Raw genomic sequence first — 17,632 nt, forward strand, 5'->3', positions numbered from 1 at the left:
GCATAGAGATATAGAGCTATATGTCATCTGCATAGAGATATAGAGCTGTATGTCATCTGCATAGAGATATAGAGCTATATGTCATCTGCATAGAGATGTAGAGCTGTGTCATCGGCATAGATATAGAGCTATATGTCATCTGCATAGAGATATAGAGCTGTATGTCATCTGCATAGAGATATAGAGCTGTATGTCATCTGCATAGAGATATAGAGCTGTATGTCATCTGCATAGAGATATAGAGCTGTATGTCATCTGCATAGATATAGAGCTATATGTCATCTGCATGGAGATATAGAGCTGTATGTCATCTGCATAGATATAGAGCTATATGTCATCTGCATGGAGATATAGAGCTGTGTCATCTGCATAGAGATATAGAGCTATATGTCATCTGCATAGAGATATAGAGCTGTATGTCATCTGCATAGAGATATAGAGCTGTATGTCATCTGCATAGATATAGAGCTATATGTCATCTGCATGGAGATATAGAGCTCTGTCATCTGCATAGAGATATAAAGCTGTATGTCATCTGCATAGATATAGAGCTGTATGTCATCTGCATAGAGATATAGAGCTGTATGTCATCTGCATAGAGATATAGAGCTGTATGTCATCTGCATAGATATAGAGCTATATGTCATCTGCATGGAGATATAGAGCTCTGTCATCTGCATAGAGATATAGAGCTGTATGTCATCTGCATAGATATAGAGCTATATGTCATCTGCATAGAGATATAGAGCTGTATGTCATCTGCATAGAGATATAGAGCTGTATGTCATCTGCATAGAGATATAGAGCTCTGTCATCTGCATAGAGATATAGAGCTGTATGTCATCTGCATAGATATAGAGCTGTATGTCATCTGCATAGAGATATAGAGCTATATGTCATCTACATAGAGATCTAGAGCTGTATGTCATCTGCATAGAGATATAGAGCTGTGTGTCATCTGCATAGAGATATAGAGCTATATGTCATCTACATAGAGATCTAGAGCTGTATGTCATCTGCATAGAGATATAGAGCTATATGTCATCTGCATAGAGATATAGAGCTATATGTCATCTGCATAGATATAGAGCTGTATGTCATCTGCATAGAGATATAGAGCTATATGTCATCTGCATAGAGATATAGAGCTATATGTCATCTGCATAGAGATATAGAGCTGTGTCATCTGCATAGAGATATAGAGCTGTATGTCATCTGCATAGATATAGAGCTGTATGTCATCTGCATAGAGATATAGAGCTGTATGTCATCTGCATAGAGATATAGAGCTGTATGTCATCTGCATAGAGATATAGAGCTATATGTCATCTGCATAGAGATATAGAGCTGTATGTCATCTGCATAGAGATATAGAGCTGTATGTCATCTGCATAGAGATATAGAGCTGTATGTCATCTGCATAGAGATATAGAGCTATATGTCATCTGCATAGAGATATAGAGCTATGTCATCTGCATAGAGATATAGAGCTATATGTCATCTGCATAGAGATATAGAGCTGTGTCATCTGCATAGAGATATAGAGCTGTATGTCATCTGCATAGATATAGAGCTGTATGTCATCTGCAGAGATATAGAGCTATATGTCATCTGCATAGAGAGATAGAGCTGTATGTCATCTGCATAGAGATATAGAGCTATATGTCATCTGCATAGAGATATAGAGCTGTGTCATCTGCATAGAGATATAGAGCTGTATGTCATCTGCATAGAGATATAGAGCTATATGTCATCTGCATAGAGATATAGAGCTGTATGTCATCTGCATAGAGATATAGAGCTATATGTCATCTGCATAGAGATATAGAGCTATATGTCATCTGCATAGAGATATAGAGCTGTGTCATCTGCATAGAGATATAGAGCTGTATGTCATCTGCATAGAGATATAGAGCTATATGTCATCTGCATAGAGATATAGAGCTGTATGTCATCTGCATAGAGATATAGAGCTGTATGTCATCTGCATAGAGATATAGAGCTATATGTCATCTGCATAGAGATATAGAGCTGTATGTCATCTGCATAGAGATATAGAGCTATATGTCATCTGCATAGAGATATAGAGCTGTGTCATCTGCATAGAGATATAGAGCTGTATGTCATCTGCATAGAGATATAGAGCTATATGTCATCTGCATAGAGATATAGAGCTGTATGTCATCTGCATAGAGATATAGAGCTGTATGTCATCTGCATAGAGATATAGAGCTGTATGTCATCTGCATAGAGATATAGAGCTATATGTCATCTGCATAGAGATATAGAGCTGTGTCATCATAGCGATGGAAATAGATGCCATATCTGTGGTCAATAGAATTTAAATGGCGACGTGTACCAGAGGACAAGAATTGGGCCCAGGATGGAGGCTTGGAGCAAACAACATGAAATGTTTTCAAATCCAAACTAATCTACTTATGTACAGAAATGCTCACAGTAATGTAGAGATGTGGTAATGTAGAGTTAAACAAATATTTCAGACCACTGCTTTACATTCAATTTGATGGCTTGAGAGGCCTGATTTTAAAAAGGTGAATACAAGACGGTTCAGGATTTTTTTTTTTTAACCCTAACCCTGTCAAAATATTATCATGAGAAGTAAAAAAATGTGACCGTTGCGACTTCAGAAATGAAAAAGGACCGGTGTTCACATGCTACCGGAAACCCTTCCATGAATTTTTGGTAAAGATATTTACGGACCCGAGTATGAATCCTATTGGTTTTGATGATCCTTGTTTTCATCTGGCATCAATATGAAATCAAAATGTGCTTATTTAGCAAATGCTAGCATGAAAAAGATGAACAGGACAAACACGGTAAACATCAGGATGTTGGCACTCTTAGTATTTTAGTTTGAATTTTGTTCAAAATTCACTTACGTTGAAATGATTTAAATTTAAACTAAAACACTGGGATAAAGCGCTCACAGCTCCTCGACATACTGCATGTGATAAAAAGGATGCAAGCAGACGTTGCTCCGCTTCAAAAAGGAGTTTGAAATCTGAAAAGGTTGGGGAAAACCACCGGCACAGGAAAGAACAGACATGAGTCACGCATGTAGAAACTGAACCCGCGGTCCACGGCTCCGTGTTTAGTCTGGCTCCTGTGACCCTCACGGATGATGTTAATGAATGAGGTCTTGTGTGACCGGAAAGGCTGACTCATTCCTGGGGGCTTAAAGGTGACCGTGGTTAGTCATCACACCAGACACAACAAAATGAAACGAGTCAAATTTCAATTGATACCGAGGTAATGTAGATATCAGAAAATGTGTTTTGAGAAGGCACATGTCCTTCCTGACACCAACGGTGCTGACCAGACTAAATAAATCTACACCAACATGGAGCCACATTCTTTCCTTGCCCACAGCCAGAGGAAAACTCTAACCGCCACACCGTCACGGCTTCTCGCATTATTTACGATTACCGACAGGATACGATTCCTGTTGCTTAATTAAGACAAGCCAATTAACACAAACACCCCAAGTCAGACTTACATTTTCAATAATACACTTTATTCCATTAAAGATTCTTTTTTTTTTTCTAATTGTACACTGGAATGTTAAGATTCCCCTTTCAGCAATTTAGTCAAAAATGCTCAATCTTTGTCATTTTCAATCCAACATCCACACAACCACTGCTAAATTGAAATTTGGGGAGTACAAATGAAAAAAACAAAAAAAAAAAACAAACATGAAAGACAAATGTTATATTTTGAGTAATGTTGATGCGCTGTGATGAATGTAAGTAAAGGATGACCGGGTGGATGAAAGGCAGAGTTTACTGCGAGGGCTGCTTCCCTTGGATGTGAGGGCAGTGGGTGGAACATCAGTTCTCTGATCCCTGCTCTGGATGTGTGACTGAGTGGATGCCAACACACACAAACACTCCCATCTCAGATCTGATACCTGCGGTGGGTTTGTTTGATTAGGGGGGCTTAGATGTCGAGTCTGGGCCTCCTTCAAACTATTTTTTTATTTTTTAACTCTGATATCTGAGGGGTGATCACTGAAACATGGCATCTCTTTTGTTTTTGACAAAGCAAAAGGAGTGGTTGTAATGGTGTTACCCAAAAAAAAAAAAAAAAAAAAAAAAGATTCAGATGCAACAAGTCAAATGTATTTACTGGCAGGTAACTTTGCCCTGCAGCTGAGAACTCCTTACAGTCCTGCTCTTCACTGTCAAAGTTCAACATCCAGATTAGTGGTAAACAATGACAAATTATACAGCAAACAGTAAAAAACAACAAGTTCAAAATAAAAAGGACAATTTTGCTGATGATAACTGCAGACAGTACACACAATATACTGAGCACGGAGCCACATTATGTTGTCCTTCAGCAAAGAGCCGCCGACAACAGAAACTGGCACAAAAAAAAAAAAAAAAAAAAAATCAAAGCGTTCCCAAGAAAGAAACAAAATTAAAAAAAAAAAAAAATTATAATAATCATTTGAAGTGAGATATCAATAGAGCAAATCACAAGAGTTTAACGATTAAAGGTGACAGGCGTTATAATGATTGAGACGGCGACAATTCTGCAGTTATTACGTGCGAGACAAATCTGAAAAAAAAAAAAAAACAAGAACCCCATTCGACAATCGACGGACCATTTGCAATGCGAGTGATGACGGGTCGTGGAGGACGCAGGACTCTGAGGGTGGGAGGGAAGGTGAGAGGGAGGGAGGGAGGGCGGGGGGGGGGGGAAGGATACTAAATTACCAGCGCTCTCTGTTGGAGACGGATACAGTGGCGTCAGGTCCCTGCTGCTCCTCCTCTCTTACCTCCCCGGCAGGGTTTCACCCGAGACGGACGCTGAGAGAGCGCCGCCGGCCCTCCTGCACCCCCCCCCCCCCCCCCCCGGTCATCCTCTACTCAGTCTGAAGTCCTCTTTACAGTTCTGCTCAGCGAACACAACAGCATCAGTGTAGTTTTCTTTGCGTTTGTGGGCGCGTGTGTGTGTGTGTGTGTGTGTGTGTGTGTGTGTGTGTGTGTGTGTGTGTTGGTTTTTTTCCCGGTTCAATTAACTCTATATATAGATGATCCTCTCTCATACAAACATATAAATACACCACCGCTGCTCTGCTCCACCACAGGAAGAGGCTTCGCCAGAGGTGCTGACGTAGTCCTGTTGATCTCCAGAATGATATACCGGGTGGGCAGGCAAGAAATCTGCAAACTTTCTCTGTAGCATAGATTTGGACTTTTTTTTGTTGTTGTTGGTGATTTTTTTTTTGTTTGATTTTGTTGGTTTTTTTTTCTTCGAAATATGTTTACAGGATTTCGTATTTGTCAACAACGAAGGAGGTTTCTGAAGAGAATCTAACGGAGCCGTCGCCGTCCACGTGAGTCGCTTTGGTAACCTGGGAAGGACAAAAAAACCAAAAACAAGGGTTTAATTAACAGCACATATCTTGTTTATCATGTGACAGATTGCTGAGCAGGAGCTGCACTCTGTATGGTCTTGAAATCAGCCCTTTGAAGTCCTCTGGAGAGAGAAAATGTCTCTTCCTGTTGCTTTTTACCGTCTCGATTTAAGTGCTACATAAACAAAGTTGTTCACCGGGGAGGACTCCCGTTTGAATGGAACTACACTGACGGACATTCAGTGTTCGTAGAAGAAAATCTTCTCGTCCTTTAGACTGAAGCAAGCAGGAGGCTTTAACGGAAAACTTCTGCAGACAGAAACCTTTTTAAAATCGTAGTCCGGTGAGTTCGGATCGTACTTCCACACGCTCGTCATAAATACCAGCACGACTGGAACATTCAGAGTACTTTCACGTTGCGTGATTTACTTCCATCTGCTGGAAGGCAACGCTTTTTAAAAAGGTTACAAATTTAGTTACAAGCCTTCAGATATCCGCCGTGTCAAAAGTTCCTGCTGCGACACATTAAAAATCTGCCACACAAACGAGATGCTTTCATGGCGCAGGACCGACAGGAAATGACGCGCGTTTATCGCAGCAATAAAGTTGATCTGCAACACAAACAGCCTCGTTTCACATCTTAAAGCTGACGTGACCGTAGACGTCCAATAGAACAGGACGGAGATCATCTTGGGTGTTTTGGAAACAGAACAGAGATAGTCGGAGTGTAAACGGCTGCAGCGAGCCGACGGGATGAAAAGGTGCAGCCGGCGGGCCGATGGGCGAGAACCTTCTCCGCGCTACAGCGACCGCTTCGCAAATTTCGGATCTTCTGCTAGACGGAAAACACGCGGTCTCGACTTTGCGCCCCCCCCCCCCGCCGAAACCCACAGACGCTCCCGTCGCCGTCGGCGACCCACCTGGATGTCGCAGTAGTTGCGCTTGGACACAAAGGACACATTGATAGGGAAGAAGTCGTTGGGCTGTCCGGCGATGCTGAACTCCAGGCTGCCCGTCTTGTTGTTGGCGTCGATGACAGGTAGGCACCACTCCAGCAGGTTCCGCCTGCTGTCGTGTTTGTACTCTCCGTCCAGGTCCCCGATCACAGGAGCTCCCACACCGGACCTGAGGAGGAGGAGGAGGAGGAGGAGGAGGAGGACTGACACCATTAGCAAACACACCTTTCTGCTCCACATATCTGGAACAAACTCCCAGAAAGCTGCTTCAAATCGAGATGGAAGACTTTTCTGTTTGCTGCCTTTCACTGAACCAGATTCAAGGATGTTGATCAATTTCCTGCATTTCACTCCTGTGTTTTATTTCTTAAACTGCAACTTGTATTCTATTTTTTTTTTTGCTTGTTTAATGTTTTAATGACTGTTCTTAATGATTCAATCAATGTTCTTAATTGTTTTCAAAATTTCCTTTGGCCTTGTGTTTTGATGCTTTTACACTTTGAAGTGCCTCGTTGTTAAAATGTGCTCTTCAAACGAACCCGCCTCGCCTTTCGCTGCTCCGCGTCGATAAGATGAGGACACGCTTCCAACACACTTTGCGCTTATTGTGAATTTATGTGATCGCGGTTTCCTACGACAGTGTTCAGACCGATATGTTGAGGGGGACGACAACCTAACCGGTGTTTGAAGTGTAAACGAGGTGCAGGAGCAGAGGTATACTCACGGTACGGGGATGCTGATGACCACGTCGTTGAGCTCCAGGCTCTCCTCCTGCAGCTCGTACTCGATGTTGACGTCGCAGCCGGTGCCGCTCTCTGAAGGCCAGCAGTTTACTGTGAAACAGAATCCAGGTGAGAAAGCGTCCTGTGGGACTCCAACGCTCCGTTACCGAGGTTTCAACGCCTCCTGCCGACGACAGCCCGGGACAATAATCGAACGGTAGAATAAAGCTAAAGTTGTCCACGTCAATCTCTGACCTCAAGTCTCCCCTCGTCCGGTGAGACCCAGCAGAGCAATCGCATCAATTCATCTCCTCGTTGATTTACAGAACATTCATTAACAATTCTTTTGTCGATCAAACAATCATAATTTTTAAGCAACAAAGTCGAACTTTGCTGGTTCCTGCTTCTTGATATAGACGGAAAACTCAAAACCGAAAGGTGGGACGCAAAAAAAAAAGAAAAAAGAAAAAAAAAAAACACGTTCACTTTCTTTTATTTGGACATTTAACAGCCCCAAAATTAAAAAAAAAAATTAAAAATGAATGAACTGATTGAGAAAATGATCACTGACTAATCGATAATGAACACAGTCCTTCAGTAAAACTCGGCATCACATCAAAGCACGTAGGAGCTGCATGCATGAGGACGTACTGGTTAGCGGTATGAGGGACTCGTCCGTGGTCTGTAGTCTCCACTTCAGGACGCCCACGTCGTTGTTGAGGGGGAAAGACTTCTCGGTGTTCTTCAGGCCGATCACCGACTCGGCTGTGAACAACTTCTTGTCCACGTTGGGATGTGTCTGAGACGAAAAGGACGGGAAGACACACGTTAATAACATTATTAATAGCTCGTGAAAACGTTTTGTTGATGGGGTTGTTGGACCGGCCTGTTCAGACATATAGGAAGTTCAGACATGTAGGAAGTTCAGACATATAGGAAGTTCAGACATATAGGAAGTTCAGACATGTAGGAAGTTCAGACATGTAGGAAGTTCAGACATATAGGAAGTTCAGACATGTAGGAAGTTCAGACATGTAGGAAGTTCATCCGTGCGGCGTGTTCAGCTCTCGTGTTTTTCAGGGAATCTATCGTCCTGTGCGGCGTCATAACTGGGCGGAACATCCTTTGAAAAGAAATCTCGCCATCTTCCGAGGCGTTTGCTTTTTTTCTTCATGCGTTTAAGGCCACAGTGCTGAAAGACGTGTTCTTAGTGCCTCTACGACCTGATTTGTGTATCAAGCGAGGAGGAGAGTCGTCAGGTTTGTCGGTAAAACTCTTTACGGATACTTTTACAGAGCTTCTGAGGAGCTTCAGTGTCGGGATGATTGGACGTGTTTGGCTTTGCTCTCCAGTGAAATCCTCCATTTCTGTTGATTAGTTTAGTTTAGTGAGAGGTTGGTGGGGCAGGTGCAGCGGAGAGCGCCCTCTGCTGGACCTCAACACAAACTACTCTAAGTGCTCTTGCTCTGAAGTCCAACAGGGAGTTACAGGATGAGTTTTATTTTGTTTCAACAGAATAAAAAGTTTGTACAGTAGCCCAGAAGGGACAAACCCAACTCTGGCTGGAGAGAGGACCTTTCTGGAGTTTCACAGCCACCGTAGATTCTCCGACATGTCCGGAAGGGGACGGTGAGGCGAGGGGTTGTTCATCTGGCTCGTACTCTGCAGCCTCACCGCTAGATGCCGCTAAATGCTACAAACGGCTCCTTTAACGTCACTAAGTAGAGCAGAATGAAACTCGTAGTGGTCGGCACCAGTTCACCGCTCTGAGAACCTTCTTCTCTGCACTCCTGTTTAAACACGAGTCCGTCTCACCACGAAGACAAACACGGAGGAGACTGCCGCCTCTCGATTAGAACGGACACCTCGCTTACGATGTTTATTCTTTCTCCCGGAGACGTGGACACGTGGGATCCGCACCGCCGGGGTTGCCATGGCAACAGCAGACGACAGGTCCGCTGAACCTAACGAGGAGCGGCCCGGAAGGAGGAAGGCCGCGGTGGCTCGCGTGTGCGCTTGCACTCACCTGCAGCTGCAAGCCTTTGTTGTCGTTGTTGATGATGACGAGGCGGATGCGGCCGTTTTTGTCGTCGGTGACTCGCAGCGTCACCATGCCGAGCAGCTCCATGTTCTGGAGGCCGCCGTCGCGGCCGCAGGTCAGCGAGATCTTCTCCTCCACGCGCAGATGGACGCTGGAGAGGAAGCACATACGCGCACGCACACACTTCAGAACGGGAATCGACGCGCGAAAGTGTCCACGGCGAGTTGAGGCGAGGCCGCCGGGAGGTTTTACAGACAGCTGCAACTCTCAATTTCGGACACGACTCGTTTTCCATCAAACCGCGACGTCGTTCTAATCAAAGAGAAAACATGAACATCGTCGCGATTCCGTTCACTTCATTTCTCGCTGCGCCGTGATCAGCTTGGCTCGAGTGGAATTAAAAGCAGCTCCTGTTGTTTGGGCTCAGATGAGCGGCAATAAGATTCAGAACGTGGAAAGTGACGTTCACAAATACTTCCCAAGCGAAACACAAGTGTGTAAAATGTGTGTACACGTCTAAGGAAGTGAAGATCAGCCCACACGAGTATGAATTTTGAGTCCGTCTTTACACTTACACGTGATTGGACAGAAACAAGCCAATCACAAAGCAGAGTCAGACTGTCCAATCAGGGGGAAGGGGGTGATGACTGACCCTAAGTTGAGCTTCCACATTAGAAAAGATGTTGAAAATAAATGTGTATGGAACAGCTGTTGCAGTAATAACATTATAAAAACAAAGCTTTGTTTAATTTGAGCTTAAAAGCATTTCTTTCTGCCCCGTTTCAAACTCTTACAAGAGGCTGCATGTAAAGACTGAAAATATCTGAAAAAATTCATCTTCAACATATATTTTACTCAAAGCCTGAATGAGCCACAGTGTCAGCAGCCTGAACCCTGCGGCGTCGCCTCGGACCTCTTACTATATAAAAGGTTCACACAAATCCAGGTACCGTCGCACGTATCACACGACCTTCGGTGGAAACGAGCACCGGCTGCTGATCAAACGGTTGACGTCGGATGAATCGGCACGAATAGCGAGCACGATGAGCGTGTACCTCTCCACGTTGACCGGTGGCGGCAGAGCTTTGGATACGTCGGAGCCTCTCTTCCCGGTGCTGGGCATGATGGTTTCACCCTCGGACTTCAGCTTGTCGACAAAGTTGTCCACCTCTTTCCCTTTAGCGCCCAGTTTCAGAGCCTTACTGGGTCCAGTTGGTCTGCATGAAGAAAGAAAACAACAACAACAACACACGATGCTTCACCAGTTTATCCAAAAAAAAAGTACAGAGTGCAATGCGTGGTGTGTTCCTCGGGAGATGTACCTGACTGCAGCTGGTGTGATCTTGGGTTTCTCGGGCTCAACGATGGTGTCTGTGATGATGGACCCCGAGGACACGCTGGTCATGCCGGCGCTGCCGAAACCGCCGAAGGCCGGCACCTTCTTCCCGGAGCGCTCGGCGTCCCTCCGGGCCTGCTGGAGCTCCTTGGCCTTCCTCCTCATCTCTGCCTTGGCCTCTCTTTCCTGAGTCTGTGGATTCACGGCGCAGAGTTTAACAAAAGCGGCACGTGGACTTTAAGCGTCTGCGGTGCGGTCGTGTCTCCACCCGCGCGGTTTAATACACTTCGTGCACCCTGTAACTGAACACATCCTCCAAACACGGAATAAATCTGTTGCTTAACGTTCTCGCTTTACTGTACTTCTGTCTTCCTCCTGTATTTCACGGTTACGTCCTTTTCTTCCTCTGGTGTCTGTACGATCTGCCCAGTGGGACTTTACATAACATCGCTTTTTATTTTTCCAAATGTTCTCCAACACACACTTTCGGTTTCTTTTCCACTATTTCCTTATTTTGTTTTCTGCCGCGATGAAACCGTTTCCGCCCGGCGAGCGCTACGCTTTGGTTTGACCCGGTGAAGCCGGAGCAGATCTCACCTCTCTGACGGCACGGAACACTTTCTCCTCGTGGGAGTCCATCTCTGTGAAGGTGCGGATCTGAGCCAGGTTGACGTTCTCTCTGTAGCCGAGCGCCACGATCTCATCGAAGGCGAAGATCAGGTCGAAGCAGTGCTCGGATATTTCGCTCTCCTCCAGCACGCGGCAGTATTCGGGGATCTGGAACGGTAGGAAGGACGAGTTAATATCAGACGACCAGGACCGGAGCAAACATGACTGCTGCCCGCGGTGGCTGAGAAACGTGAGGAATCGACGCGTTGATTTGCTCGGCTTTATGAACGAGGTTTATTACCTCCGCTGAGAAGGTTATGTTTTCAGTGTGGCTTGTTTGTTTCCTTGTTTCTCAGCTGGATAACTGAAAAAAAAACAACAACAAAAAAACCTACCAGTCTGGTTATCAGGAAACTTGGCGAAAGGGTGCAGCGCGGGCCGAAGGATGTGAAGCACGGGACGGACACTAACATTGTGAGACGATTCCGGCAATATCATGACTACATATCTCAGTCCACATTCAGGAGGACCAGTAATCCTCTGGATCATCTACCTGCTCAAACAAGCAGTAGTTATGGAGCACTTGGGCAACATGATGAACCAGAGCCAATACGATACCACAACTGTAATAATAAATTAAAACAAACATTTTTTCTCTTAACTGAAGGCAGATTTTAAAATACACATGCAACTAACATTTACTCTCACACATATCGAGCTGTGAATTGTATTTGATAAACTATACTGGAAATATTAAGGTAAAGAAAACATTCAAATGTACTCTTCACAAGATGAAGCAACAATATTGACTGGAAACATTGTTTCAAACTGCATCCTAAAGTTTCCGCTCGTGGACTTCAAATCACGTCTCATTCTGATCTTTTATTTCTTTTCAATATGTAAAATTATATTTCACTTGAATCAATTCTGTTTTTGGGGTTTTCACATATATGTTAAGCATAAGGAATATTTTCAGTACATAAATGCACAGCTGAGATGTGAGGCTTCAGCTTGACATTAACTTATTTTGACGTCGTTCTGTTAGTTGCAGAAACATTTACATCAATAAAACGGTGTCAGTTTTCAGATTTGCATATCATAGAAGAGTGGACTATTGACCCTGGTGCAGCTCTGTGCTCGCTGGTTTCCAGATTATTTTGGAGGTGTGAATGCACCATTCACTTATTCATGAAAAGCTGTTGGCTTTCTGCAATAAAAATACATGTAATAATGATCCTTTAACAAGTCATCACATTCACTGCATACCATAAGGCTATTTAATGTAATAAGGTTCAGTTAATATGGCCAAAAATTCCAATATGAACTTTTTCACTGTTACTGTCAATTCTTTTTTCAACATAAATTTCAGGAAAGATTTCATACTTTTCACCCAAAACTAGTGTGACATGTGCTACAGCAAGAGAGAACCACTAAGAGGTCCATTATCCTTTTACACATTACAACACTGTCAAGAAAAACACATTGACGGAGCTCTTCAAAACTGATATTGAAAATTGGGTTATCCATTTGTCTGATGTTGGACTTTGCACAACCAAACTACATCCACGTGCTTATTTGTAGCGGGTGATACTGCCCTCAAATAATACAACAATATTTCAGGGGTAATTCTGTGTGATCACGTTACAACTTCAAGAAAATACATATTAAATAAACGTGACAGTTTGCCTTGAAGTGTTCAGTACAAATGACGGTGGTTCGTGTCTTTTGGATGGTTTTGGAACCAACTCCTCCATCAGGAAGCCGCTATCGGCCACGCTGGTGCTGCTCTGTTCAAGTTCAGCATGTAACATGCGGCATGCCGTCACGAGGCACAACGGTGACGACGTCATTGCATCAACAAGTTGAAACATTATCGTGATATGAATATGGTTTTTAAAATCATATTGCAAATTGTGCAGATTTCATTGTAAACAATACAATGTGATATAGCTATGATGGCAATAAGACCGTCTTACTTCAGTCTTATTTTGAATTGTTCCTGACTGACGCTGCCATGAGTCAAGTTGTATTTGATGGCCAAAGCTTCCACAGGCGGGCGTCTTTAGGGAAACCGTGACAGCTTACGTTGCCGTCGAGATTCCAGAGAACCATTTCTCACTAAAAGCGCTGCTGTTGATTGCGAGACAGCAAAATAAACAATCTCTATTGTGATCTTTCTTTCCCTTTCAGAAAAGAAAAGTGAGTCACCAGATAAAGGTCCACCTTCATCCCATTTCACCGCCTGTATTCCCCCCACAATGTGTTTATTAAAAGGTAAAGTGAGTTTTAGTCAAATACAAACTATACATCAATTTATTTTCTGCCTACTTGTGTCATCAACAAAAAGCAAATAAACTCAAATGAAAAAAAAAACAAAATCAAGAAGGGTTCTTAAATTAATGACACCAAGCAGAAAATACAACTGAGGAAAGCAGCGCAGAACGTATCACCGCTACACGACTGAAACACGTTCAGTCTGCCGACTAATTTACGTTTTTAATGAACCCAGAGATGAAACGTTTCGTTAACATTCCTAAATGAATTTTTTTGTTCCCACACAAGTTATGCTTCTGTTTCGTCACAATGTCCCACCCATCATTTAATGTAACAGAGAGATTAGGAGTAGAACATCTTTTCCCTGTTTTAACTGGCAAGAATTACAAAGACAGCACGAGTGTCATGTTATAAGCTACATCAGGAATTAAAGATCGGTGGGAAGAATAATTACTATAAATAGTTTTAAGCACCGTGGATGTGGCACTAACATGTGGCGATTTCTTCAGGGTACGCTTGATTAATCCAAAACGGAGACGTCACAAATCTGGCAACTCGTGTGTCTAAAGAATGTCATCGACCTACAGATTGCTCAACGCGAGGCGGGCCAACGTGACGATGTTGACTCTCCGTCTCGCTGAAGACCGACGCCGTCTATTTAAACAGATGTTGCGTGGCGTCTTTAACTGAGGCTGCCCAGGTTTCCTTACCACGCGGGAGAAGAGTCTGAGTGTCTCCAGGTCCTCCAGGATGTTGCTGTTCTTGGTGGTGATGAGGACCATGTAGAGCTTCTCCAGCGGCTGGTACACGTAGCGAACGCTGTCTGTTTCCACGAAGGTGTGCTGCTTGCCCGTGTTCATCAGTTTAGGGAACGCGGCCAGGAGACCCTCGATTCGCGTTCGGGTCATTTCCACGAACTGCCGCGAGACGATGGCCTTGCCGGCCTTGGTGCACACCGCCGCTGCCAACAGCACCTGAGGGCGACGAGGAAAACGGGAACGTTAAGAGAGCCGGCAGACCTTCACCGGCACGACGTCTAATGCGCTCCTAGATTCCCTGAGTGTGCACGTATTGCTGAAAGTGGTTTGTTTAAAAGAATTTCAGCAGCACATTGGGCTGTCACTTACTTCTTTCACTAGGTCTGTCGATTATTTAAAAACAAAAATCACATGATTGCAAATATTTGAACTGATCGCAAATAGTTTAGTTCGTACAAAAACAGCTGGATGAAATTATCAGAATTTTCAGATCTCACTATTTCCACATCGCCGTCCCCCGGTTGATGTTTCATGCTCTTTTCATGGCTTTTGTTTTCTCCCCTTCCTGGCGCATGGAAATGAGCGCCACCAGGTGTTTATTTTAAAGTGCTTAATCCCTGACATTTCAACAGCATTTTGATGAGAATCTATTGAGATTAAATTCATGGATTTAGTGGCAAAGTCAAACACCGCAGCACTGCTGCGAGTACATTTTAGTTTTAAACCAAAAGAAAAGAATAGATCAATAACTTGGAGGTGATTAATTGGATTTACAGAAAAAAAAAGAAAAAAAAAAGGTGGCGGTCAACACTGCAATTAGTATGTTCCAATGTTTGGTGCCAATAAATAACTCCTCTTCTTCTGAATGTGTTTTATTCAAATATTGTTAGGCGTGTGCTTCAATAGTGCCGTAAATTACACAGACAGATTCACAACTCTTTGTGAGACCATTTGTCGTCAATCGTCTCCGGGAGTGCAGATTTGAACAAGTTTAACATCAGATTATTCAACGTGGTCTTAAACTTGTGTGACACTGAATTGAAGGCCTTGAGTAAATCTTGACACAGCCTCGCTTGTCCAGCAAGCGTGTCGCTTTATATTACTGTCTCACAAGGCTCAAAGCAGCCTGTTGACTCTTGGTGCAAGAAGACAGGAGGAGCAGCTGGCTGCCAAACGGAGAAAGAAATGGAAATCATTGCGACAGCAGAGATGATGATGATGATGATGATGTTGTGCCGAATTTGTCAAACGTGAGAGGCGATTCGGATGAGCTCGTGTTTTTGTTCACGGTGTGAACTTGTGTTTGTCAAGAAGCAAAACCAAGTTTAAATCCGCAATAATTTGGCCGGTGTTTGGTGAGACGACCTCAGCCCGGGAGAGACGGCGGCATACACCGGGAATAAACGTGTCCGGTGGCAGATCAGTAACTTACAGACGTGAGTTAGGCTGGAAATGAGCAGTATGAGCAAATAAAGACATCATTTGACTGTGTTGAATGAATGAAGGAAGTGGATCTGCTCCACGTTAACAAACCAGACACGAGACAACCAGCTGGGTTTGACGTAAACAGGCAGAAGCAGCTGTGAACGACGCCGTGTTCAAACCACAGTGTTCATCCAACATGTTCACGGTTTGTTCATCCAACATGTTCACGGTTTGTTCATCCAACATGTTCACGGTTTGTTCATCCAACATGTTCACGGTTTGCTGGATGTTTGTTGGCTGACAGCAGCATTAGCATTAGCTACCGACGGCTAGCGCTAGCTTTGCAGAGCTGGTTAACGTCAGCGATGTCTGCCCAGTCCGGACGGAGCGCTCCTCCACCCAGATCAGACTCTCTGGCACGAAACGACAATTAAGTTGCTCGTTTTTTTTTTTGACACCGAACCGACCGAACAACGCGGTCAGCTCCTCCTGGTTCCTCCGAGCCGGAGAGGAGACGCGAGCTCGCTGCTCCGAGCCGGAGCTGCCCGGCCGAGCGAGCTAATGTTGTGATAATCACGAGGCCCGATAATAAAGCGCTAAAACAATCCGCGCTCTCCCGACTGTCACTCACCATTTTGGTCTCTCTGCGGGACGACGGTCTTCAGTTTGTCGTGTTATCTCGCTTTGGGGGTTTTCTATTCACTTCAGGAGGAGCGAGGAGCGAATATACAGCTGACTTCCAAGTTGTGTGATTGTTAGCTGGTCAGCGTCAATATGGCAGCAGAGAGCCACGTCTCCACCGGAAGAGAGCACCGAGCACCGGAAGAGAGCACCGGAAGAGAGCACCGGATCGGCGCGCCGCGGGGACCGATGACGTGTTGGCCCTGTTGCATAAACACGTTACCTACCGGCAGCACTTCCCCGGACCTCTCTCCGTCTGACTGACACCATTGATTCTTCCTACACGGAACATTTAATAACGCATTTCTAAAAAAAAAACTATAAACAACAACAACTCCACAGGTACACAGACCTGAACGGGCTGGAAGGACAAAACCCATAAAATGCCCAATCCCTCTTAAATTTAAAGAATTACATTTCAAAACTTTTAATGAAATTCATCCCTTAAAGTAATTAATTAAAACAATATTTAAATGTATGCAGCATGAAGAAACAACCGAACGCCTCTTTTACACTTTGTGAAACCAAATCCAAAAATGATGAAGATCCCTGCATGATTGGTTCAAATCCAAATCCGTGAATATAGATTTCTTCTCCTTTGAATGTATGTGACGAGCATTAACTTTGAAGGACAAACAAATATAATTTCTTGTTAACAACATAATGATCATAACCAAATATTATATACATAAATGTCGATTTTGCTAAATTCTCTTACTCCAAAGCAAATGTAGAAGAAAAGTTAAGCAAACCCACAACGTTAGTTGCACTTCGGTCTGAATATGATTTGTTGTACTGTTTGTTTGTTTTTTTACTTTGGTATTGCATTTTAGGAAGTGTGACTGTAAGGCAGCTGATACTCGGCTGACATGTAAAGACACGAGACTGTTATTGTTCTGTACAGGTTTTTTTGTATGTTGTAAATAAAGTAAAAAAAAATATATATATATTTTTTATTATAACTATTATAAGATAGACATTATAACCAATTACTGAAACTTTAATGCTCATTATCAAAATAAAGTTTATCACAATCAGGCAATCTGAGAAGACACTAAAATATGAAAATATCTTCCAGTAAATTAGCCTCATATAACGTGTTTTGTATTACTCAATATACTAATGATGTTATCCAGCTGTGATGTGTGTCCGTAGCAAGTAATACATCCAGAAGTGAAAATGAATTAATTTACTCAAGTCTCTACTTAAGTACAATTTTTAGGTACTTGTACTTTACTTGAGTATTTCCTTTTGATGCTTCTTTATACTTCTGCTACATTTCAGAGGGAGATTATTCTTCTTTCTTCTGCCAGTAATCATCTGAAGACCTCTAATATTTATCTGCTGTCCCTGGATATTTAACTTATAGTAGTTCAGACTGGCTCCACTGGCAGCTGCTAACAGTAGCATGCTGCTTACACACTGATGCTTCAGTATTAATAATGTA

The 17,632-nt window shown here is 43.5% G+C and overlaps 1 protein-coding gene across 1 annotated transcript; it reads right to left on the minus strand.

Moving 5' to 3' along the window:
- Positions 1-3,513: 3,513 nt before the first annotated feature.
- On the minus strand, positions 3,514-16,315 carry arcn1b (archain 1b). The gene is made up of 10 exons (XM_069147371.1): positions 16,136-16,315; positions 14,032-14,295; positions 11,036-11,215; positions 10,425-10,630; positions 10,158-10,319; positions 9,088-9,253; positions 7,713-7,860; positions 7,064-7,172; positions 6,304-6,508; positions 3,514-5,380 (listed from the first exon to the last, which is right to left on the minus strand). Exons 1-10 carry the CDS (start codon positions 16,136-16,138, stop codon positions 5,291-5,293), a joined length of 1,533 nt encoding a protein of 510 aa, XP_069003472.1. The 5' UTR covers positions 16,139-16,315; the 3' UTR covers positions 3,514-5,290.
- Between the last annotated feature and the right edge of the window lie 1,317 nt (positions 16,316-17,632).

The sequence above is a fragment of the Embiotoca jacksoni genome, unplaced genomic scaffold, assembly GCF_022577435.1.
Source record: "Embiotoca jacksoni isolate LCO1_2020_lvr unplaced genomic scaffold, fEmbJac1.0.p SCAF_14, whole genome shotgun sequence".
In the NCBI taxonomy this organism is placed as follows: domain Eukaryota; kingdom Metazoa; phylum Chordata; class Actinopteri; family Embiotocidae; genus Embiotoca; species Embiotoca jacksoni.